Source organism: Macaca nemestrina, chromosome 15 (genome assembly GCF_043159975.1).
Source record: "Macaca nemestrina isolate mMacNem1 chromosome 15, mMacNem.hap1, whole genome shotgun sequence".
Classification (NCBI taxonomy): domain Eukaryota; kingdom Metazoa; phylum Chordata; class Mammalia; order Primates; family Cercopithecidae; genus Macaca; species Macaca nemestrina.
Genome location: NC_092139.1, coordinates 15,767,355 through 15,791,794, shown reverse-complemented (window position 1 = coordinate 15,791,794; position 24,440 = coordinate 15,767,355). Strand labels below are relative to the sequence as shown.

General features: G+C 45.1%; 2 protein-coding genes across 3 annotated transcripts in view; both read left to right on the top strand.

Annotated features, from left to right (window-relative positions):
• Positions 1 to 4,103, top strand: part of LOC105470707 (ARF guanine nucleotide exchange factor 2) — a 115,662-nt gene extending 111,559 nt beyond the window's left edge. For both annotated transcript variants that reach the window (XM_011722911.3, XM_011722910.3), the window contains exon 39: positions 445 to 4,103. In XM_011722911.3, coding sequence (XP_011721213.1) covers positions 445 to 621 — 177 coding nt within the window. In that variant the 3' untranslated portion in view covers positions 622 to 4,103. The remainder of the gene's footprint in view (positions 1 to 444) is intronic.
• Positions 4,104 to 13,891: 9,788 nt separating this feature from the next.
• Positions 13,892 to 24,440, top strand: part of LOC105470706 (chromosome segregation 1 like) — a 47,034-nt gene continuing 36,485 nt past the window's right edge. The window contains exon 1 of the mRNA XM_011722909.3: positions 13,892 to 14,049. The gene's annotated coding sequence lies outside the window, so the exon portion shown is untranslated. The remainder of the gene's footprint in view (positions 14,050 to 24,440) is intronic.

Here is a 24,440-nt window from a genome sequence, read left to right as displayed (position 1 = left end):
TTGCAAGGTTTTCTTTCAACTTTTTTTTTTTTTTTTTTGAGACAGTCTTGCTTTGTCATACAGGCCGGAATGCAGTGGCGTGATCTAGCTCACTGCAACCTCTGCCTCCCAGGCTCAAGCCATCCTCCCACCTCAGCCTCCTGAGTAGCTGGGACCACAGACACACGCCACCACGCCCGGCTAAGTTTTTGTATTTTTGGTAGAGACGGGTTTTCACCATGTTGCCCAGGCTGGTCTCAAATTCCTGAGCTCAAGCGATCCACCTGCCTCGGCCTCCCCAGGTGCTGGGATTACAGACGTGAGTCACTGCACCCGGCCCCAACTTTCTAATAGCAAGCAAAGCACCAATATTGTAATAAGTTTCAGGGTGAGATTAACACTTCTGAAAAACTGGTGGCCCCCAGAAAAACTGTCTAATTTTATCTGTTTCTCTCCCACCTCAAGTTCAAAGCACATGCTTCAATGTACTACCCCTACTTGTGTGAAATTATGCAGTTTGACTTGATCCCCGAGCTCCGAGCAGTTCTGCGGAAGTTCTTCCTACGGATAGGTGTTGTGTATAAGATATGGATTCCAGAAGAGCCATCACAGGTACCAGCAGCACTGTCACCAGTGTGGTAGCCCTGGCCGCCCCGGCCACTGCTGCAGCTCTGCAGAATGTTCAGCATGCCATCTCTGACTGGCACATCTCGTGAAGGGTCATAGAAACAAGGAGTTGGCATCTTGGATCTCAGAATGACCTGGATACGGATGGCCTCTACGCTGCTCCATCACAGTCCCCAACTAAGGCTTATGGTATTTCATTAAACCGTTGCATACCCAGTTAGCACAGTAGGTGGGGAGTCTGCTTCATCTCTATCATTCCATTTTTCTGATTAAACTGTCAAATCTGTCATTGCATATGCCATCATTTTCTAGCAAAATCCCATGATTGGCCATAAACGTTTTGTAAGAAGAAGTCACTCTCCTTGAAAATACTGAACATAGCTGTATAGATTTGTGATTATTAGAGAGTATGTTAATAAAACTTCTTGTAACGGCTGCCACCTAAAATATGCTGGGTTTTCTGTTGTTGTTTTGAGTGTGTTAGAGAAATTTGAGTGTTTTTGTCAGTTATGAGTCAGCCATAATTAGATTAGTTTAGGGACAGGTTGGGATTAGAGAAGAGTTTTTTGTGTGTGTGTTTTGTTAATGTCTGAGTGATTTTAAAAGTATTTTACAAAAAGATATTGAAAATTTGGTTGAAGTTTAGTTATTAAGTTAGAATTAAGAGTTTTGCGAGGTTAAAAAAATGTGCCTCGTGGATCTCCCTGTTTTAGTAACATGGGGACAAAAAGTCTACAGGAAAAAGTGAACAATTTAATGAAGATGATTATTAGCCTTCCTTGAAGTATTTGTGGATGGGTGTTAAATTAAAATTTCCAGAATACACTGTCCATCTCACACACTCTGAAATCTAATATATGAAGTAGTAATGAAAATGAAGTAGTAATTTAACCAGAGTTCATTTATCCTTGAATAAACCTTTTTATTTTTACCTCAGAAAAGTGAGTATACTGGCGGTTAGTGTCACTGCTTTGCACAGTCCCCATTAGACCCTCCAGAGAGGGACAGTAACTGTGCATAAGAAGCCGCTCCCATGAGCCTCCTTGGCCTCATGTCATGGGTGGAACTGGAGCTGTGTCGGGGCCAGCACAGCTGAACTGTGACAATGGCAGGAGGTAGCATGTGCCCAGCACTTCCATTAATCTGAGCCTAGGAGTTGAATTCTTCGGCAAAGTTAGATTCTGAGGTCCTTATTATGTTAATGATGGTGCAATACTCTCACCTGCAGTAGAACTGAGTTCTGATGCAGCTTGTGTAAAAGCGGGCAGTACACAAGTACGACCCGAACCTGCGAACAGTATACATGGATGCTCACCCATGAGAAGGAGCACACACTCCTCATTCTCTGCCCTTACCCACTGCTCACCTAGAGCATCGCTGAGCGTTAGACAAAGTGTTACACGGAGTGATTAAAACATTCAGACGTCTACCTACGCTCTTTAGTCCTGTAAATTGGGTTGTATTGATGTCAACTCTGGTGCCTTAGAAGTTAGTAGTTTGGGAACCTATCTGTAAAATCGGATGTTTTTTCTTTGTAGAGAAGGATTTCTGGTGCTTTTGCTTACTAAGAGACCGATATTCTTAAGTTGTTTTCTTGTTTTAATAGCCTTGAGAAATGTTTGGTTTTTGGCCAGCAGAATTCTTATCTACTTTTTTCTTTCCCAAAAAGTGTTTTTTAATTTCTCTACCAAAGAAAAAATGAACAAGTTTAGGTTTTTACATGACGTACATACATTAGATAAAAGGAGCTATATAATTTAGCAGGAAAGGACTACGGGAGAATACTTTATTGTGAGTGGAAAATGTTGGCACATTTGACTGGCTTGCCCTGGAATCCACTGCACTGTGAAACCTACGCTCCCTGGTATCATAGCACGTTGCCACCTCAACAAGTCAGTTGCCTCCATTGATATTTGTACTAAAGGTATACATGGGGAACACGTGTTCATTCATTAAGTTTATCTTGCATGCAGCTATATCCCTGATTGGTTATTTTCCTTTCCTTCTGAGGTTCTCATGTCATTTTCTTCATCGAATGTGACTAAAATCTTTCCGGTGTCTTCCTGCCCTCTCTTTAATTTTGCCTCTTGCAGTGTAGCAGATGTGTCAGTGCATTTTATTACTTGCTGAAGACATTCCGGCTTAAATTTCTTATTAGTTTAGTATTTTAAAAGAATTAATTTTCTGAATGAGGCATTTGAATTGTACCAGCAATGGACTTTTAAAAAACTGGATGTAAAACCATCCAGGGTAATTTTTCTTATCAGTGGACAGTGACGAACAGAGGAAATCCCTTACCTCCAATAATAAGCCATTCAGCCTAAATTCATTTTTATGAGTAAATCTATTCTTTCTCATGGTAAATGTGGCCTGTGCCACTCAAACACTAGTGAAAGGGTATGTACAACTGCAACATCAGGCCAGAACACCATTTATTTATCCGAGTAATGTAGGAGAGTGAAACATTTTCCAAGGCCTTATTTCTTTTTCAGAATGCTTTAAGTGTTGATTATATGTGCTAGGTCTCTCGAGAAGTTTTTATTTGTTACAATACTGCTGCTTTGAGCAATTTTGTTTCTCTTCATTGTCTGTTAGGGAAATCACCAGCTTTGGCATCTTAACAACAAACAGTGGATGGGTAATTTTTATTTCTGATACACATCTTTAGAGTCAAATATATCTTTTCCTTGTACTCCTTATGTACAACCAAAGAACATACATTATGAAAATTGTATTATAATATCTGGAAACACAACATTTTCCTCTGACAGATGACTTTTGTACAAAATGAGAAAAAAAAAAACCCTGTACTTTTTTTGTTGTTCTTTTGTGATTAAGGGTATATACATTTAGTAGTCTTTGTTATTAAAGGAACCTGCTGATAAGTACAAGTATGACCATCTCATTCAGATGTTTGTTGTTATGATGCAAATGGATATTGGTTTCAATAGAAGCTGGATCCTTAATACTGCATTTTCCAAATTTTGTTTTAATATTTTTGTTAAAGTAGACATAGCTGAACTCACATGAAATCTTGGAATTTTGTTATCAGCAGCTTTGCAGTTCGGGAAACAAAGAAACCAAAGCTGAGTATTTTAAGGAATGAACATACCTGGAAATCCTTGCTCTCAAAACAAAACAATGTAATCTATCAAAGGTGTTGTTTTACTCAGTGTTCTAATTTTTAAAAAATTTTATCTGCATATTTGCATCAAATATTTATGTGCAAAATGTATGTTTTACCTCCTTAAAATGCCTAAAAGTTAGTTAATAGTTACTTTGGTTTAATCTATACACAATGATTAAGTGCATTTAATATTGGTAATTTAATGAAAACCATTCCTTGCCCAATGGATGTATAAATTTTTGAAAGAATAAGCAGAATTATATAATATGAAATGCTATGTAAAGTTTTCTATGTAAAAATATTATGTATAATACTATTAAAATATCCCATGCTTTGATCAGGTGGTAAATCAATAAAAATTTAAAAAGTATAGCTGTTTCTAATGTAGTAATTTTAAAAACATGTATCAAGCCATAGTTTTGGATCAGTGTATGTCCCTCACCAATCAAAGGGGGAAAATTCCAGTCATGAGAAGATTCTTTATATACTTCTTGAATCTATTAACTTTGTTTGTTGTTGCTAGTTACAAAATTTAATTGTAAGGATCAAGCAGTAGCTATTGGTTGAACAAGTACACACTGACAGCTTTGAAACGTTCAGATGCTAATTTATTTATTTATTTATTTTGGGGACAGGGTCTTGCCCTGTAGCCCAGGCTGAGAGCAGTGGTACAATCACAGCTCACTGCAGCCTTGACCTTCTGGGCTCAAGTAATCCTCCCACCTCAGCTTCCTGATTAGCCGGAACTACAGGACCAGTAGTGAGACACCTTGCCCGGCTAATTTTTGTATTTTTTTGTAGAGATGGGGTTTCACCATGTTGCCCAGGCTGGTCTTGAATTCCTGACCTCAGCGATCCTCCCATCTTGGCCTCCCAAAGTGCTGAAATTACAGGCGTGAGTACCACGCCAGCTGAGATGCCAATTTTTAAGTCAGTGTGACAAATACTAATCAGATTCTCATACCAGTGTTTAGGATCTACATAAATTTGATTCGGGACATAGTTCCATACACAAGAGTAAGAGACTAACAGTATAATTCCCCAATAATTAAACTAAAGGTATAATTTTCCAAATCTCTTATAGTAACACAATAAATTCTAACTTTTTTAAAAAATAGAGATGGGGTCTCTCACTATGTTGGCCAACTTGGTCTTCAGCTCCTGGGCTCAAGTGATCCTCCCACCTCAACCTACCAATGTATTGGGATTACAGGCGTAAGCCACTACATCCAGCCAATTCTCATTTTTTAAGTCTAGGGTCTGGCATGGTGGGAGGATTGCTAGAAGCCAGGAGTTTGAGACCAGTCTGGGGAATGTAGTGAGACCCTACCTTTACAAATAATAATAATAATAATAGCCAAGCATGGTGGCACATGCCTGTAGTCCCAGCTACCCAGGAGACTGAGGTGGGAGGATTGCTTGAGCCCAGGAGGTCGAGGCTGCAGTGAGCTGTGTTTGTGCTACTGCACTCCAGCGTGGGTGACAGACAGCCTGTCTCAAAAACACAGAAACCAAAAAAACTTCTGGCCACAAAGCAAAAAGTTGCATAGCCACGGTAAAGATTTAGTTGGTTATAAAGTTGTGGTATTGCCAATTTAAGCTAATACTTCGTTTTGGAGGTTTTATACACAGTATTTTTGTTAGGGATCACAATTCTGCAACCTCTGCTCCAAAAAGAATATAATGAGTGTTCTTAAAAGGAGCTTAACTTCTGAACTCTTAATGATTCATATCTGTGTATAGAATCTGTGATCCCACATCCCAGGTGGAAAGCAAGCAATCTTTCCATCTCAGCCTCCCAAAATGCTAGGATTACAGGCAAATGCCACCATGCCCAGCTAGGTTTTTGCTGAGGTAACAACCTCTTATCTCTTTTCCCTCCCTCCACCACAAAAACCACAAACAAAAAACACTTCTTTTTTTTTTTTTTTTTGAGACGGAGTCTCGCTCTGTCGCCCAGGCTGGAGTGCAATGGCCGGATCTCAGCTCACTACAAGCTCCGCCTCCCGGGTTTACGCCATTCTCCTGCCTCAGCCTCCCGAGCAGCTGGGACTACAGGCGCTCGCCACCTCGCCCGGCTAGTTTTTTGTATTTTTTAGTAGAGAGGGGGGTTTCACCGTGTTAGCCAGGATGGTCTCGATCTCCTGACCTCGTGATCCGCCCGTCTCGGCCTCCCAAAATGCTGGGATTACAGGCTTGAGCCACCGCGCCCGGCCCAAAAAACACTTCTAACAGCTTCCTTCTTCATGGCTGTCTTTGGCAATGTTTCCATTTTTTTTTTTAAGAGACGTGATCTTGCTTTGTCACCCAGGCTGGGGTGAGTGGCCTCATTGCAGCTGACTGCAGCCTCAATTTCTCGTGCCCAAGCCATCGGAAGTTATTTGTTCTATTACGTGGACAGACACAAAGGGCACGGCATTTATTAAGTTCTGTTAAAGTCTTCTCTGCCTCTCTCGTGTCTGTATTTATGTGGCCCATATCTTCTATGTGGTTGAGTTGTTCCCCTTGTTTATCCAGTATTGTGATGATCTTGATTCCTGCATATTGAGACTCAATGGCTAAACTGAGGATTCTCCTTGTACTTTCTAGAGATTCAGCAGCAACTTGGTGAAGCCTCAGATGAATTCTCTTTTGATTCAGGATCTTGCTGTGGCTCCCCCAGGCTGGAGTGCAGTGGCAGTGGCACCATCATAGCTTACTGCAGCCTCAAATTCTTGGGCTCAAGCAATCTTCCTGCCTCAGCCTCCCCAGTAGCTGGGACTACAGGCACACCTCACTATGCCCAGCTAATTTTTAAAAATTTATTGTACAGACAGGGTCTTGCTACATTGTCCCAGCTGGTCTCGAACTCCTAGGCCCAAGTGATCTTCCCACTTCAGCCTCCTAAAGTTCTGGAATTTACAGGTGTGAGCCACTGGGCTCAGCTCTGAATTTCTTCTAATGACAGATTATCCATGATGAATCAAAACTATCAGGCATGGGCCAGGTGCGGTAGCTTACACCTGTAATCCTAGCACTTTGGGAGGCTGAGGCAGGCAGATCACTAGAGGTCAAGAGTTCATAACCAGCCTGACCAACGTGGCAAAACCCTGTCTCTACTAAAAAATACAAAAATTAGCTGGACACGGTGACACACACCTGTAGTCCCAGCTACTTGGAAGGCTAAGGAACAAGAATCACTTGAACCTGGGAGGCCGAGGTTGCAGTGAGCTGAGATCACACCACTGCACTCCAGCCTGGGCAACAGAGCAAGATTCCTCAAAAAAAAAAAAAATTACTTGGCTAATTTTTGTATTTTTAGTAGAGACGGTTTCACCATGTTGGCCAGGCTGGTCTCAAACTCCTGACCTCAGGTGATCTGCCCGCCTCTGCCTCCCAAAGTGCTGGGATTACAGGCATGAGACACTGTGCCCAGCCTCTGAAGACCCACTTCTGCCTACCTGTCATAGGCAGAAAGCAGCCCTAGGTTCCTGCTGCCCTCTGAGAGAGTCCTGGAAGGTACTCTGTCCTTGACCTTTGGGCCACATTCCATGGACTCCTGGTAAAGTCTCACTTCTCCCTTCCCTTCCACCAAAAGAAGAAAGAAGGAGAACTTAATGGCTGGGCACAGTAGCTCATGCCTATAATCCCAACACTTTGGGAGGCTAAGGCAGGAGGATCACTTGAGGCCAGAAGTTTGAGACCAGCCTGGGAAACAGTGAGACCCCATCTGTCCCCCTCCCCATCTCCCCACCAATGAACTTTCTCCTGCTAGCTTTCCATATTGATCATTTTTTGACTCTTGCTATTTCAACCATTCTTCAGCCTTTAACTCTCACAATAACCTGCATAAAGTAGGTACTATTATCATCATCACCAACACCCCTCCTTTTTATAGAGAGGTACGGGCTCAGAGAGGTTGATGAACTTGACTTAGGCCACTCAGCTGGATTCGAAGCCCGGCAGCCTGGCTCTAGAGCCCGCCTCTTAAACACTGCTTAGATCTAGCCTGGTACCATGCTTCACACCTGTAACCCCAGCTCTCTGGGAAGCCAAGGCAGGCAGATTGCTTCAGCCCAAGAGTTTGAGACCAGCCTGGGCAACACAGTGACACTTTGTCTCTATTTATTTATTTTTTATTTATTTATATATTTTTTGAGATGGAGTCTGGCTCTCTCGCCCAGGCTGGAGTGCAGTAGTGCAATCTTGGCTCACTGCAACCTTGGCCTCCCAGGTTCAAGCAATTGTTGTGCCTCAGCCTCCTGAGTAGCTGGGACTACAGGTGCGTGTCACTATGCCCAGCTAATTTTTGTAGTTTTAGTAGAGATGGGATTGCGCCATGTTGACCAGGCTGGTCTCGAACTCCTGACCTCAGGTGATCTACCCACCTTGGCCTCCTAAAGTGCTGGGATTATAGGAGTGAGCCACCACATTCAGCCTTGTCTCTATTTAAATAAATAAATAAATAAATAACTGCCCTGCTCCACTTCCAATGTATTTCTTCCACTTCAACCTTGATGCTCTTTTCAGTCTTGCCCTGGAGAGGAAGGGCTGCTCTGATGTGCTGGAGAGCAGATGGACAGTGGTAGATAATATGGGGCCCTGGCTCCTGTGTACAGAGAACACACTTAGCACAGGACTAACATTTGCAGGCTCTAGGGCAGAAATACAAATGTCAGCTCAGATGCTCTGAGGGTCAACGTTTTAAAGCTCTATGTAAAGCTTTTGAATAAGACATTCTGTCTTCCTTCCTTTATAAATGTACCTTTGAAAAGATCTGGAAGAGCAGGTCAAAGATGGAATTCTCAGGCTCCTCAGAGCTCCACACCAGAAAGCAGCAGCACTGGGTGGCTGGCCCAAGACCAGCACCTTGCTCTCTCCACCTCAGGCTTCACCCTGCACCACAAGGCTTTGCATGTGTGCATGAATGCCCAGCCCTGTCCAAACCCCCTGCAAACCCCTTTTTGACCCAAGTCACCCTTCCAGCATGCGAGTGCTCACAAGCTGCTGTGCAGCCCGCCTCTGAAGAAGTGACCCAGGCAAGGGTCTCCACAGGCCAGGGGCCTATGGGTCGGGAATTCCAGGGCCCTGTGCAACAGCAGCGTGGTCTCAAAGGGAGTGGCATGTGTTCTAGATGTGCACACCCATTCGGCTCACAGACAGGAGGGAGCAGCTGGAGGAGGGCCAGGATGAAGCCCTCTAAAGCAGGGGCATGGCAAAGGTCTGCAGGCTTGCCCAGGTCTAAGGCAGGTCTAAAAATCCCACTTCAAGAGATGGAAAAAATATAATTTCCCATCAAGAAGCGTGAAAAATACACTTCTAGCCGGGCGCGGTGGCTCACGCCTGTAATCCCAGCGCTTTGGGAGGCCGAGGTGGGCGGATCACAAGGTCAGGAGATCGAGACCACGGTGAAACCCCGTCTCTACTAAAAATACAAAAAATTAGCCGGGCGCGGTTGTGGGCGCCTGTAGTCCCAGCTACTCGGGAGGCTGAGGCAGGAGAATGGCGTGAACCCGGGAGGCGGAGCTTGCAGTGAGCCGAGATCGCGCCACTGCACTCCAGCCTGGGCGACAGAGCGAGACTCCGTCTCAAAAAAAAAAAAAAAAAAAAGAAAAATACACTTCTAGGTCAGGCATGGTGCCTCACACCTGTAATCCCAGCACTTTGGGAGGCAGAGGCGGGTGGATCACCTGAGCTAAGGAGTTCAAGACCAGCTTGACCAACATGGTGAAACCCCGTCTCTACTAAAAGTACAAAAATTAGCTGGGTGTGGTGGCACATGCCTGTAGTCCCAACTATTTAGGAGGCTGAGGCAGGAGAATTGCTTGAACCTGGGAGGCGGAGGTTGCAGTGAGCCACTGTAATCCCAGCAATTTGGGAGGCCAAGGTGGGTGGATCACTTGAGCCCAGAGGTTTGAAACCAGCCTGGGCAACACAGAGAGACCCTCTCTCTGCAAAAAAAATTTAAATATATACATTTAAAATTGTTTTAATTAAAAATATATAAAATAAGGAAATAGAGGACATAAATAATATATTAGCTACAACTTATATCCTAATAAAGGAGATTTCCTGTTTTGTATGAGTAGATTTTTTTGTGTTTTTGAGACGGAGTCTCGCTCTGTCACTCAGTTGGAGTGCAATGGCGCAATCTTGGCTCACTGCAACCTCTGCCTCCTGGGTTCAAGCAATTCTCCTGCCTCAGCCTCCTGAGTAGCTGGGATTACAGGTACATGCTACCACGCCCAGCTAATTTTCATATTTTTAGTAGAGACGGGGTTTCACCACGTTGGTCAGGCTAGTCTCAAACGTGTAGATTTTTGTAACATGTAAACATATATTTAAACAGAAATAGGCCAGGCGCGGTGGTTCACGCCTGTAATCCCAGCACTTTCGGAGGCCGAGGCAGGCAGATCACCTGAGGTCAGGAGTTTAAGACCAGCCTGGCTGACATGGTGAAACAATCTCTACTAAAAATACAAAAATTAGCTGAGCATGGTAGTCGGCGCCTGTAGTTCCAGCTACTTGGGAGGCTGAAGCAGGAGAATTGCTTGAACCTGGGAGGTGGAGGTTGTAGTGAGCCAAATTTTGTGCCACTATACTCCAGCCTGGGTGACAAAGCGACACTCCATCTCGGAAAAAAAAAAACAAAACAAATTAAAGTGCCTCCATTTTAAGAAAGATAAGAAACAACAGATACTTCTCAATGTTTAGCTGTTAACACTCTTCTGCATCTCAGTTGGGCTTTAAAAGTGAGATTGAGACATAAGACTTGTTCTTTCCCAGCATAACCAAATGTGTCCATGCCTTTCTGGATCCAAAATAAAATGAAAAGTTATCTTCCTCAAGGAGCACATCATAAACAATGTGTCTTTTCAGAATGTCTTACATTAGACAGATTGGGATTTTTTTTTTGTTTTTTTTGGGGGGGGCGGTTCAGAATCTCGCTTTGTCGTCCAGGCTGGAGTACAGTGGCACGACCTCAGCTCACTGCAACCTCTACCTCCCAGGTTCAAGTGATTCTCCTGCCTCAGCCTCCTGAGTAGCTGGGATTACAGGCGCCCGCTATCACACCCGGCTAATTTTTGTATTTTTAGTAGAGATGGGGTTTCACCATGTTGGCCAGACTGGTCTCAAACTCCCGACCTCAGGTGACCCGTCCTGTCCTCCCAAAGTGCTGGGATTACAGGCATGAAGCACCGCGCCCGACCTAGACAGATTGTTTTATAAGGGTTTGGAAAGAAAGGAAACTACATGACTGAGTACTTAGTCTCCTGCTCCTTGAAGTGGATGAATTGTTTTCTTTGGTTTCCAACACAGTCTGTTAAGAGTTGTAGCAAACCCCAAGAGTATGTGTACGTAGTAGAGGTGGGGTGGGGAGGATTCCCAAGGGAATCTTTAGCTATCACCATGCAGAGCAGAGAAGGAGGACACTCAGCCTTTCCGTGGCTCTCACCTGCATCATTCTTCCAGTGGCTGCAAAGGGCGATAGGCATTGGGCGAAGACACCCCCTGACACCACGAGCGGTGTCCACAGACATGACTGTTTGGCACAGCTCGAGGGTTTTCTACAGAAACTGGCAGAGATGCTAGACAGACACAAGATGCCAGCCAGCCTCGTTTGTGACTGGCTCTTTTTTTTTTTTTTTTTGAGACAGAGTCTTGCACTGTCGCCCAGGCTGCAGTGCAGTGGCCCGATCTCCACTCACTGCAAGCTCCGCCTCTGGGTTCACACCATTCTCCTGCCTCAGCCTCCTGAGTAGCTGGGACTACAGGTGCCTGCCACCACACCCAGCCAATTTTTTGTATTTTTAGTAGAGATGGGGTTTCACCGTGTTAGCCAGGATGGTCTTGATCTCCTGACCTCATGATCCACCTGCCTTGGCCTCCCAAAGTGCTGAGATTACAGGCGTGAGCCACCGCGCCCGGCTGTGACTGGCTCTTAGAGGTAGAAAATAGTAAAGTCATCAGGCTCATTCTCCCTAGGACTAGAGGAACATGTTAATTATATTAAAGCATATTAGTGGGCTGGCGCCGGTGGCTCACACCTGTAATCCCAGCACTTTGGGAGGCTGAGGCGGGTGGATCATGAGGTCAGAAGATCAAGACCATCCTGGCTAACGCGGTGAAACCCCGTCTCTCCTAAGAACACAAAAAACTAGCCGGGCGTGTTGGTGGGCGCCTGTAGTCCCAGCTGCTCAGGAGGCTGAGGCAGGAGAATGGTGTGAACCCGGGAGACGGAGCTTGCAGTGAGCCGAGATCGCACCACTGCACTCCAGTCTGGGTGACAGTGCGAGACTCCATCTCAAAAAAAAAAAAAAAAAAAAGCAGATTAGAATGATTAAGATGATTACTGGTACTATTGCTGCAATAGTAAAAATACATCTTTTTCACCAATGTCTCTCACTCATGTACCTTTCTCCATAGACTTCACTTATTTATATATGGTATTTCATTCAACATGCAACAAACATTTATTGAGCAGCTACTGTGTGCCTAGTGCTGGGGGTACAGCTGTGAATACCATCAATACGGGGTTGGTGCGGTGGCTCACCCCTGTAATCCCTTCTCTTTTTTTGAGATGGGAGTTTCGCTCTTGTTGCCCAGGCTGGAGTGCAATGGCGCGATCTCAGCTCACTGCAACCTCTGCCTCCTGAGTTCAAATGATTCTTCTGCCTCAGCCTCCCAAGTAGCTGGGATTACAGGCATGCGCCACCATGACCGGCTAATTTTGTGTTTTTAGTAGAGATGGGATTTCTCCATGTTGGTCAGGTCTCAAACTCCCAACCTCAGGTGATCTGTGTGCCTTAGCCCACCAAAGTGCTGGGATTACAGGCATGAGCCACCACGCCCGGCCCTATCCCAGTGCTTAAGGAGGCTGAGGTGGGAGGATCACTTGAGGCCAGGAGTTTGCCTGGGCAACATAGTGAGAGCTCATTTCTACAAAAAAAATTCAAAATTAGCCGGGTGTGGTGGCAGGCGCCTGTAGTCCTAGCTACTCAGGAGGCTGAGGTGGGAGGATTGCTTTAGCCCAGGAGGTCCAGGCTGCAATGAGCTATGATTGTGCCATTGCACTGCAGCCTGGGTGACAGAGCAAGACCCTGTCTCTTTAAAAAAAAAAAAAAAAAAAAAAAAGAAAAGCCCTTGCTGTATAGAATCCCTTAGGTTATGGATGGGGGGAGAAGGGCAGGGGTTTAAGAGGGGAGAGGCGGAAGGAGGAATGACAATAAACAAAGAAGAGACAATTAGTTGGGGAGTGATAAATACCATAATGATATCATGGAACTAGGGCTACCAGATCAAATACTGGGCACCCAGTTCAATGTGAATTTCAGATAAGCAATGCATGATTTTTAAGTATAAATATGTCCTATAAAATATTTATACTAGAAAATTATAAATTTTTTTCTAAAATTCACATTGACCTGGGCAGCCTGCATTTTATTTGCTAAAACTGGCAGCGCTAAATTGTGTTCTGGGTGATGCTGTGTGGGCAATTTCAGACAGGCCTCTTTGTGGAGGTGACATTTGCGCTGGAATCTAAACGTAAAGAAGGAGCCAATAATTCAGGGATCTAGAACATCCCAGCACAGGGAACAGCAAGTATAAACGCTCTAAAGTAGAAATAAGCTTGGAGCTTAGAGGAACAAGAAGAAAGTGGGGTGGTGGAGCTGAGTGAGGGTGAGGAGGAGGGAAGCAGAAGGTGATCAGGGCAGGCAGGGACCAGATCATGTAGGTTTGTCGGCTGTAATGAGTACCAAAAACTTACATACCAAGCCAGGCGCGGTGGCTCACGCCAGGAATCCCAGCATTTTGGGAGGTCAAGGTGTGCGGATGACTTGAGGCCAGGAGTTCGAGACCTGCCTGGCCGTGTCTCCCTCTAAAATAGAAGCTCCAAGAGGGACAGGAAGTTCTCCTGCGTCTGAGACCCTATGTGCATGACCTTGAATCGATCAGCATTGAACAATTCCTACGTGCCAAGCCCTGACATCAAAATAGGTCACAAGCCAGCAGCCGCTCGCTGAATCTGCGTTCCTCTTTGGAAAACGGAAACCGTGAAGCCTGTTGGAATGGTCAGAGCCAAAGGGCATTGTCACTTGTGACATCAGCGCAGAAACAGAGCGGGGTCCGGATTGGCCCTTAGAACTTGGGTGGGGACAGAGCATTCCTGGCCCCGCCCCCTGCAGCGGGCCGCTCGCGCATGCGATCTGGCCTCAGCCTCGCTGTCGCGCCATTTTGCCGGGGTTTGAATGTGAGGCGGAGCGGCTGCAGGAGCGGGTAGTGCCAGCTACAGTCCGCGGCTGGGGTTCCCTCCTCCGTTTCTGTATCCCCACGAGGTGAGGCGCGGGCCGTGCACGGCCTACCAGAGTGGCTCTTGGGCCCCAGCTGAGGAAGGGATGAGGCGCTCCCGGTACTTCCGAGCGCTAGGGAGTGAGAACCGCGCCTCTGGGCGAGAGCGGAATGTGGGCCCGGGGCTCGGGCGGTGCGCTGAGGCAAGGTCTTCGCCTCCCTAGGCAGCGCTCGCCGCGCCTCGCGCCGTCCTAGGTCTCTGACCCAGGCCCGACGGCTCCGGGGCCTGTGAGGGGTGAGGGCAGCTGAGGCGCGGCCTAACGCGAGCCTGCGGATTGCCCGCCCTTTCCTCTCCATCACGGCGCTGATTGGTTGCGCCGCCGCGTCTCCGCTCGGAAAGGCTGCTTCTTATTGGTCGCGCTCGCGTGTCCGTTCTCTGCGACGGGGGCTTCCAGCCGCGCGAGCTGGGTGTGCGGCTCCGAGGCCTGCCCTGGCGGGGACTGCGGACGCGTGGAGCTGCGGCTGCCGCGCGATCCCCCCTTGCCCAAACTCTAGTGAAGCCCCCGAACTCACCCTCTCTAACCTCTGTACTTGAATCCCTGACTGTAAAACGGGCATCGTGATCTCACTTTGCTGAATCGTTTGTGAGAATTCTAGTCGGTACACCCGGGACATAGAAATCCCCTGTAACAGGGGGGTTCCCTCATTCTGGGAGAAACGCTGTGCCGTGGTGGTTCGGAGCATAGACTTTGGAATTATATCGCCTGGGTTCATTCCAGACGTAGCCTCTCTCTAGGGGTGTAACTTGGGGCTGGTCACCTTAGCTCACTGAGCCTCCATTTCCTTAGCTGCAAAATGGGTTTAATAACGGAATCTACCTCGTAGAGTGGCTTTGAGGATGCTCTGAGTTATTTACCGTGGTTTACAAAGGTTGCCTGGGAGCTGATGGTTGTTTATTCATCTCTCCCACCCATCTTTCTCCTTAGCCAGTATGGTTTTCTGTTTTCTTCCATATTCCAGGCTTATTCCGATTTAAAATTATTTGCACGTTCCTTTTGTTTGCTGGGGAATTACCAACATCATTTTTGCAAGGCAGGCCCCCTCCCAAGTTTCCCTCACCTTAGGCCTCCGCTAACCAACCTCTTTTCTTTTTCTTTTTTGTGAGAGGGAGTCTCGCTCTGCCTCCCAGGCTGGAGTGCAGTGGCGCGATTTCGGCTCACTGCAGCCTCTTCCTCCCGGATTCAAGCGATTCTCCTGCCTCAGCCTCCCGAGTAGCTGAGACTACAGGTGCATGCCACCACACCGGCTAATTTTTGTATTTTTATTAGAGACGGGGTTTCACCATGTTGGTCAAGCTGCCTAATCAACCTCTCTAGGACCCTTCTCTCATGGCTGTCCATCAACATCACCTGGTTTATTTACTTCATAGCATTTACTAACAATTACTTATTGCTTACTTGTTTATTATCTTTCTCAACTGCTAGAATGTAAGCTGTTTGAGAGCAACGACCTTGTCTGTCTTGCTTACTTCTCTCTCCCTGGTGGGTGCTACCTCCCCCTCGCCCCCACCGCCTCTGTGCTTGCCACATGGTAGATGCACAAGTATTATTCTTCCTTGGAGGCACAGAAGAGGACCCTTTACTCTTGGATTCCACCAATTGTTCTTTTTCGCCTCACCTTGGACCCACATCGTCAGATCTTTGGCCTTTCTTTGTATGTCTTTTTTTTTCTTTTTGGCATGCTTTCAGAGGATCCTAATGGACCTAGTCGCTCCCCTCCTACAACCCTTTATCTTTCACTTCTTACCACCAGTGCAAGGGAAGTCTCTCTCCCCTTCTGATTACTTCTGCTGGTTGGGGTCTGGGATAGGATTGGATGGATGCAAGAGCAGTGCTCTAGTTTTGGAATTAATTTGTTTATTTAATAACTTTATTGAGCATCCACTTAATCTCTGGGAATATAGTGAAAAAGCAAAAATGGAGAGGGTCCCTTCCCTTGAGAACCATGTATTCTCGTGGGTGAAAGAAAAAACATTAGATAATTTCAGATAGTGACAGAATTATGTGACAGGTGAAGAAGGCTTTTCTGAGGAGGTGATATTTGGGTAGAGACCAGCCATTAAAAGGTGAGGGGCAGAACATTCCAGGTAGAGAGAATAGAAGACTCAGGGATAGGAACCGGCTTGGAATATTGAAATATTTAAGGAATATCTTAGGTTCCTAGAGTGTTATGTGAAGAAGGGAGAAGTATCCAGGACCCGGATCATAGAAGGCTTTGTAGGCAATGTAAGGAGTTTGGATTTGATTCTAAGTGGTATATTCCTATGATTAGAAAGCAGAGGGTAGGTTGAGGTGTTGGGATATGTTCTTCATATATGGGTGCCAGATAGTTTTCATTCATTGGATCTCTTTCCCTATTCCCAAATTTAAGGCCTCGGGAATGGTTCTCTAATGTGTTGAGGACATATCTAAGAAAAAGGCAGATATCTTGGATCAGCTTATGTCACAGATGTCTGTGAGATGGCTTTGGAAAACAAGGCTTTTATTCCAGAAATCTCCACCTATAACTGAGGGCCTATGGGAAGATGCTAGACTTAGGTCTGGCCATTCATTCAACAAGAAGAACTTGGAAATTTAGATGTCAGGCATAACTGATTTATTGTGATGCTTTTTTAAATTTTTAAATTGTGTATTGATAGGAATTTCCAAAGATAGTTCCGTGGAGAAAGGAAAGTATCACCCTCTCATTTAAAGGTGATAAAAATGAATTATTCCCTCTCTCTTTTTTTTTTTTTTTTTTTGGAGACGGAGTCTCGCTCTGTTGCCCAGGCTGGAGTGCAGTGGCTGGATCTCAACTCACTGCAAGCTCCGCCAATCGGGTTTACACCATTCTCCTGCCTCAGCCTCCCGAGTAGCTGGGACTACAGGCGCCCGCCGCCTCGCCCGGCTAGTTTTTTGTATTTTTTAGTAGAGACGGGGTTTCACCGTGTTAGCCAGGATGGTCTCGATCTCCTGACCTCGTGATCCGCCCGTCTCGGCCTCCCAAAGTGCTGGGATTACGGGCTTGAGCCACCGCGCCCGGCCTCTTTTTTTTTTTTAAAGACACCATCTTACTGTGTTGCCTGGGCTGACCTGGGCTCAGCCTATCCTACCTCAGCCTCCCAAGTAGCTAGGACTACAGGCATGCACCACCACACTCAACTAATTTTCATATTTTTTTGTAGAGATGGGGTTTCACCATGTTGCCCATGTTGGTCTCAAAATCCTGGACTCAACCAATCTGCTTTCCTCGGCCTCCCAAAGAGCTGGGATTATAGGCATGAGCCACCCTACTTGGCCAAAATAATTTTTTGTTTCTAGTTTGAGTCATTTTTAGATCAGTAACACTTTTTGCATTTATATATTGCTAATATTTCAGAATGTCAAAGTACCTTTACATGTGGTCACATAAGATTAGACCTTGATCTTGTTGATAATTATGAATACCTGCAGAATGTTCTCTAAAAGTCCCTGATTTCTCTCATTTTCTCAAATCAAAGATAAGCTTAGAATTTGGTTTTATAGACTTTATCAGTAAGGCGATATAAAAAGGATTTGTTGACAAATAGTTCCTTAAAGAAAATTCCCAAAGAATAAACTTTGGGAGGCCAAGGTGAGTGAATCACTTGAGCTCAGGAGTTCTGGACCACCCTGGGAAACATGGGAACCCCGTCTACAGAAAGAACACAAAAATTAGCCAGGTGTGGTGGTGCGTGCCTGTATTCCCAGCTACTTGGGAGGCTGAAGTAGAAGGATGGCTTGAGCCCAGGAGGCAGAGGTTTCAGTGGGTCAGAATTATACCGCTGCATTTCTCCAGTCTAGGCAACAGACCCAGACCCTGTCTTAAAAAAGAATATTAAGATTCTGGGATCTATGTAGTATTTTAACTTTGAGGGATTATAACATGCATATTTATGTAACCCCTCACTTTTTCTAAAACTTAAAAATAGTCCCACCCTAGCATCTCAACTTAATCATTTTAGGTTTCATTCTATTATGTGGTTTTATTTATTTATTTTTATTTTATTTTATTTTATTTTTAGAGACAGGATTTCACTCAGTCACCCAGACTGGACTGCAGTGGCAAGACTGCAGCTTATTGCAGCCTCGACCTCCCAGGCTCAAGCGATCCTCCTGCCTCAACTTCCCTAGTAGCTAGGACCACAGGAGGGTACCACCGAGCCCAGCTAATTTTTAAAATTTTTGTAGAGACAGGATCTCACTATTGTTGCCAAATCTGGTCTTGAACGGTCCTTGGGGTCAAGTGATCGTCCCATCTCGGCCTCCCAAAGTGCTGGGATTACAGAAGTGATCATCTTGCTCAGCCTGTTGTGGTTTTAGAATCTAAAAGGTCGTGTCCACCTCTTCCTGTTTGACACAGTCAACCAACCAAAATAAAGATGAAGAATAATATTTTTGATGGAAACATCAAAGGTATCTAGCTTTTTAAAATAGTACAACAAATATATAATAGGTGCTCATCACTATTGTAAGACTCTAGGGAGATAGCAGTGAACAAAGCACAAAGTCCCTGCTATCGATGGAGTTTGCAATCTAGTGAAGAAAGAAGCACAGTAAATGACAAAAGAAGTTAATATGCCTGATAAAATGTACTTGGAAAATAGTAGAGTAAGGGCATGGAGAGTAACTGAGGTGAATCCTCTTTTTTTTTTTTTTGAGACGGAGTCTCGCTCTGTCGCCCAGGCTGGAGTGCAGTGGCCAGATCTCAGCTCACTACAAGCTCCGCCTCCCGGGTTTACGCCATTCTCCTGCCTCAGCCTCCTGAGTAGCTGGGACTACAGGCGCCCGCCACCTTGCCCGGCTGGTTTTTTGTACTTTTTAGTAGAGACAGGGTTTCACCGGGTTAGCCAGGATGGTCTCGATCTCCTGACCTCGTGATCCGCCCGTCTCGGCCTCCCAAAGTGCTGGGATTACAGGCTTGAGCCACCGCGCCCGGCCTGAATCCTCTTTTAGATAGGATGGTGCAGCAAGGCATCTCTGAAAAAAAGATGACATTTGAAAAGAGTCCTTTCAGGCCGGGCACGGTGGCTCATGCCTGTAATTCCAGCACTTTGGGAGGCTGGGGCGGGCAGATCACCTGAGGTCAGGAGTTTGAGATTAGCCTGGCCAACATGGTGAAACCCCATCTCTACTATAAGTGCAAAAATTAGCCAAGCGTGGTGGCATGCACCTGTAGTCCCAGCTACTTGGGAGGTTGAGGCAGGAGAATCGCTTGAACCTGGGAGGCAGGGGCTGCAGTGAGCTGAGATCACGACATTGCATTCCAGCCTGGGTGACAGAGCAAAGACCACTGTCTCCAAAAAAAAAACAAGAGAGTCCTGAATGAGAATGAAGTAGGCAGTGAGAACCATGGGCAAAGCTCTGCAGGCAGAGGGAACAGTAAGTACAGAACCCTGAAACAAAAGTGAAAGCACTGGCATGTTTGAACAGGTAATACAGGATAAATCTTTTTTCAGAGACAAGAGTCTCACTCTGTTGCCCAGATTAGAATGCAATGGCATGATCATAGCTCACTGAAGCCTTAAAATTCTGGGCTTAACCTATCCTTCTGCCTCAGCCTCCAGAGCAGCTGACACTACAAGTGCTCGCCACCATGCCTGGCTAATTTTTTTTATTTATTGTAGAGACAGGGTCTCACTTGTTGCCCATACTGGTCTTGAATTCCTAGCCTCAAGTGATCCTTCTGCCTCGGCCTCCCAAAGTGCTGGGATTACAGGCATGAGCCATTCTTCCAGGCCAGAACAAGTCTAAAAGTTCACTTTCTTGAGGTACTTTTGAATTGTGGCACATTTAATTGTGGCAATTAAGTTGGTCATTTGTTCATCTGACATTCATGCAACTGAGTTCCCACATTATGTTGGGGCTGCTAATGATTGATCCTAAAGGAATAATCTCCAGTCTTGGCTGGAAACTCACATTTTGCTGGGTGACTGACATGTTGTTACTTATGCTTTAGGTCATACAACAAATGCTTACAAAATATGTACTGTGTGCCAGATAATGCTGAAGGTCCTGAGCATACAGACAAAAGTCCCTGCCCTCAGGAGCTTGCAGTCCAGTATGTGTGTGAGACGACAAAGAAGTTAAAGATGATTTCAAATGAGGGTAATTGCTAACACAGTAAAACAAGGATGATGTAGATGGTAGTCGTAGAAGGCCTTTTTGAAGAGTTGACAGTGGGCTGAGTGCTGAATGGTGCCCATTATCAAATTAGAGGATGAGCATTATTATGGTCAGGGAGAACTCTTGTGGCCAGTTTGTAGAACAGAAGGCTTTTGTGCCTGGAATGTAGCAAGAGCCAGGAAGAGGTACGACATGAGGTCAATAGATGCCAGATTGCGTGGACTCTGCTGTGGTAAGGGATTTGGTGGTGGTGGTGGTGGTGGTGGTGGTGGTGGTGGTGGTGGTGGTGGTGGTGGTGGTTTTGGAGACAGGGTCTCACTCCCATTGCCCAATCTGGAGTGCAGTGGCCTGATCACAACTCACAGCAGTCTCAACTTGCTGGATCTACAGGTGTGTGCCACGACACCTGGCTAATTTTTTGTATTTTTAGTAGAAACAGGGTCTTGCTGTGTTAGCTCAGGCTGGTCTCAAGCCGGCTCAAGCAATCCACCTGCCTTGTCCTCCTAAAGTGCTGGGCTTACAGGTGTCAGCCACTGCACCTGGCCAGGAATTTTGGTGTTTAATACAAGTAATTATGAGGAATCTAAGGAGTTTTAGTTGAGAAATAATACAAATGCTAGAGAAACATAATGAAGAAAGTGAAATGCAGATTTATTAAGAAGTGTGTTTTTAAAAATCAAGAAAATAAGCCCTGTGTGGTGGCATGTGCCTAGTCCCACCTATTCCAGAGGCTGAGGCAGGAGGTCTGCTTGAGCTCAGGAGTTAGAATCCAATCTGGACAATACAGTGAGACCCCCTGTCTCTCTCTCTCTCTCTCTTTCTCTTTTTTTTTTTAAAAGACAGAGTAGATCTGTGAATCTCCCCCTGCACCCTCCCCAGGCAAGTTTCTAACAAGCTACCTTGCCTGAATCCCCAAAGGTAGAATAAATTTGCGTATGGCAAAGAAAGGCCAATTTTCTTTAACTCAGATACACTGATGTTAATGATTTAACCTGACCACAGCAAACTAACTTTTTTTTTTTTTTTTTTTTTTGGAGACTGAGTTTCTCTCTTGTTGTCCAGGCTGGAGTACAGTGGCGCAGTCTCACCTCACTGCAACCTCTGCCTCCCGGTTTCAAGTGATTCTCCTGTCTCAGCCTCCCGAGTAACTGGGATTACAGGCATGTGCTACCATGCGTGGCTAATTTTTAGTAGAGACAGGGTTTCATCGTGTTGGCCAGGCTGGTCTCAAACTCCTGACCTCAGGTGATCCGCTCCTCTCAGCTTCAGAGAGTGCTGGGATTATAGGTGTGAGCCGCCACACCTGGCCCAAACTTTCATGATTTCATAACTGATCCAACATTTCAACACAGAAAAAAGGAATAGGAAGATACATAGATTAAATCATTGCTTTCCAAAGTATGTTCTATTGAAAAGGGGTTCTGTAGCCAAATAATGGGAGAGACTAGGCAATCCTCCCACCTCAGCCTCCCAAGTAGCTAGGACTACAGGGCCCCACCACCATGTCCGGCTAATTTTTTGTATTTTTAGTAGAGATGAGGTTTTGCCATGTTGCCTGGGCAGGTCTTGAACTCCTGGGCTCAAGCGATCCATCTGCCCCAGCCTTCCACCAATGGAGACTCTGAATTAATCTATGTAAACCAGTAACTTTGTGAGTTTAAAGTGCTTTGTATTGTGAGTCTCCAGAGTGGGGCAGGATATAATGTGTAGTATTTTCCAAACTTGTGACATAAAAAAACCATAAAGGGTGTAGCCTCTCAATAGATTGTATGTGTGGTTTAATGGGACTTGATTTTCACACCTATAGAGTGGTACACCCTGGATTAGAGGGAGTGATTAGGTAGGTGGTGGGCTCTACTCAGTCAGTCAGAACATTAGCTTCCTGTGATAAACACATTTTCTAATTAAGGGGAAGGACTGCAGCATGTAGAATACAGATAATTCTCTTTAGAAGGTTGGGGTTTCTGGCTGTTGGGGTGTGCCCTGCATAAGCACAGCATTAGATATATTTTCTTATTTTCTGGCTTCCTGCTGCTCAGTTGTCCTCTGGCTGCCCTCTTTTCACATCAGCCTTTCTATTGTGTTGTGAGTGCTTTCACTCTAGGTCAGTCCTCTGTCATTTCCACCTAAGAGGCAGCCTTGGGTAGTAGAAAGAGGGTAGACCTATAGAGTCGGACTGATTTGAATCTGATCTTTATTTATTAACCATGTGTGACTTAGTCAACCTGAGCGCCCTTCTTTGTGTGTAAAATGGTTGTGTGGAATAGATGATACAAAGCCTATGAAAACATCTAGCATCATGTGCCTAGTTCATACATGTGACACCTCCCCCATTCTGCAAACCATTAACAGCCCAAAGGTCCTCTACTCCACTTACTCCACTTTCATTACATTTTTACCCACTTCAGAAAACCTTCGTGGCTTCCCCATACATTAAATCATGGCACTCTTCAGCCAAGTATGGAGGAACCTATATGATCTGATCTTGATCTCCTAGTCCACTATTCTCTCTTCCCATCTCTGTTACTTTGCTCACACAATTTATTTTGGCAGGTGTGCCCTTGTCCTACTTTGCCTATTCAGATATACATATTTTTCAAGGTTCAGCTCAAGGCTTAGGCTCTGGGAAACTCTTGGATGGCCACATAACCCCGTGACTCCCTTCTTAACCTCCTAACATTTAAGGTGCTGTCTTTGTGATTCATTTGGCACTTCAGAGGACACATGTTTCAGAATTTGGGATTTTTTTTCGATGCACGTAGTGTGGATTACACAACATCCCCAGTGGGGCTTGGGGTAGCATCCTGTAATCAAACATATTGATATTTCTTTAGTGAAACAAATTTTCATACTAAGTGAGATAAATCTATGTTGATAGCCTCAGGCAGTTTAGGCTGGTTTTGCTGCCAAGTGAGTTTGCCACAAACTTTTTTAAAAAAACAAACTTTCAGTTTTTTGATTTTTGGATTTCATCACTCTAGTAAAGGGTGTATAGGCCTGCACTTGGCATTTCAGTTGTGTCTTGTCTTCCGAAGCTCCTTCCGTATACGAACAAGAACTTGATTGCATATTGTCATAGACATTTTAAAAATAAATGGGTCCTGGCATGGTGGCTCATGCCTGTAATCCCAATGCTTTGGGATGCCAAGGCAGGAAAATTGCTTGAGGTCAGGAGTTCAAGACCAGCCTGCACAACATGGTGAAACCCTGTCTCTACAAAAAATACAAAAATTAGCCAGGCATGGTTTATTGCGCCTGTAGTTCCAGCTACGCAAGAGGCTGAGGTGGGAGGTTGTGGCTTGAGCCCTGGAGGTTGAGGCTGTGGTGAGCTATGATCATGCCTCTGCACTCCAGTCTGGGCCACAGAGCAAAACTCTGTCTGAAAAAATAATAAAATTATTTAAATTCCTGACTGTGAATGTGTAATAGATATAAGTGATTGTAAGATTAGAAAAGTATGAAGAGGATAAAACTCTCCTTATATCCATCACCTAGATGTTATCACTGTTCTGCATTTTGGAGTGTATTTTTGTTTTCTTCTATATGTGAAGTTTTTTTGCATAAATCGAATTATGATATCCTTGAACTTCTTCCACTGACCTTTTTTACATTTTAAAAAAATTGTGTGTTTAATTTTTTTCTTCTTTTTCATAGAAGCCTCTGGTTAATTTGGTGCATGATTTCCCTGAAAGGGCTCCACTTTCCCATCTACATGTGGCTATGTATCTAAAAGCTGCCTAATAGGATCTAAGCATAAGTGGAGTTTTCTAAAATTTTGTTTGTTTGTTTGTTTTTTGTTTTTGAGACAGAGTCTCACTCTTTCCGAGGCTGGAGTGCAGTGGCACAATCTTGGTTCACTGCAGCTGCTGCCTCCAGGTTCAAGCCATTCTCCTGCCTCAGCCACCCAAGTAACTGGGATTACAGGTGCATGCCACCACGCCAGGCTAATTTTGTATTTTTAGTAGAGACAGGGTCCACCATGTTGGCCAGGCTGGTCTCAAACTCCTGACCTCAGGTGATCCACCCCCCTCAGCCTCCCAAAGTGTTGGGACTACAGGTGTGAGCCACTGCGCCCCCCCCTAAAATAGCTTTATTGAAGTACAATTTACATACTATAAGATTTATCCATTTTAAGTGAACTGTTTGGGAAATTTTAGTAAATTTATGAAGGTTATGCATGTGTCACCACAGTCCAATTTTAGAACATTCTGTCACCCCAAAAAGTTCCCTCAGTTTGCACCTAATTTTATCATCTC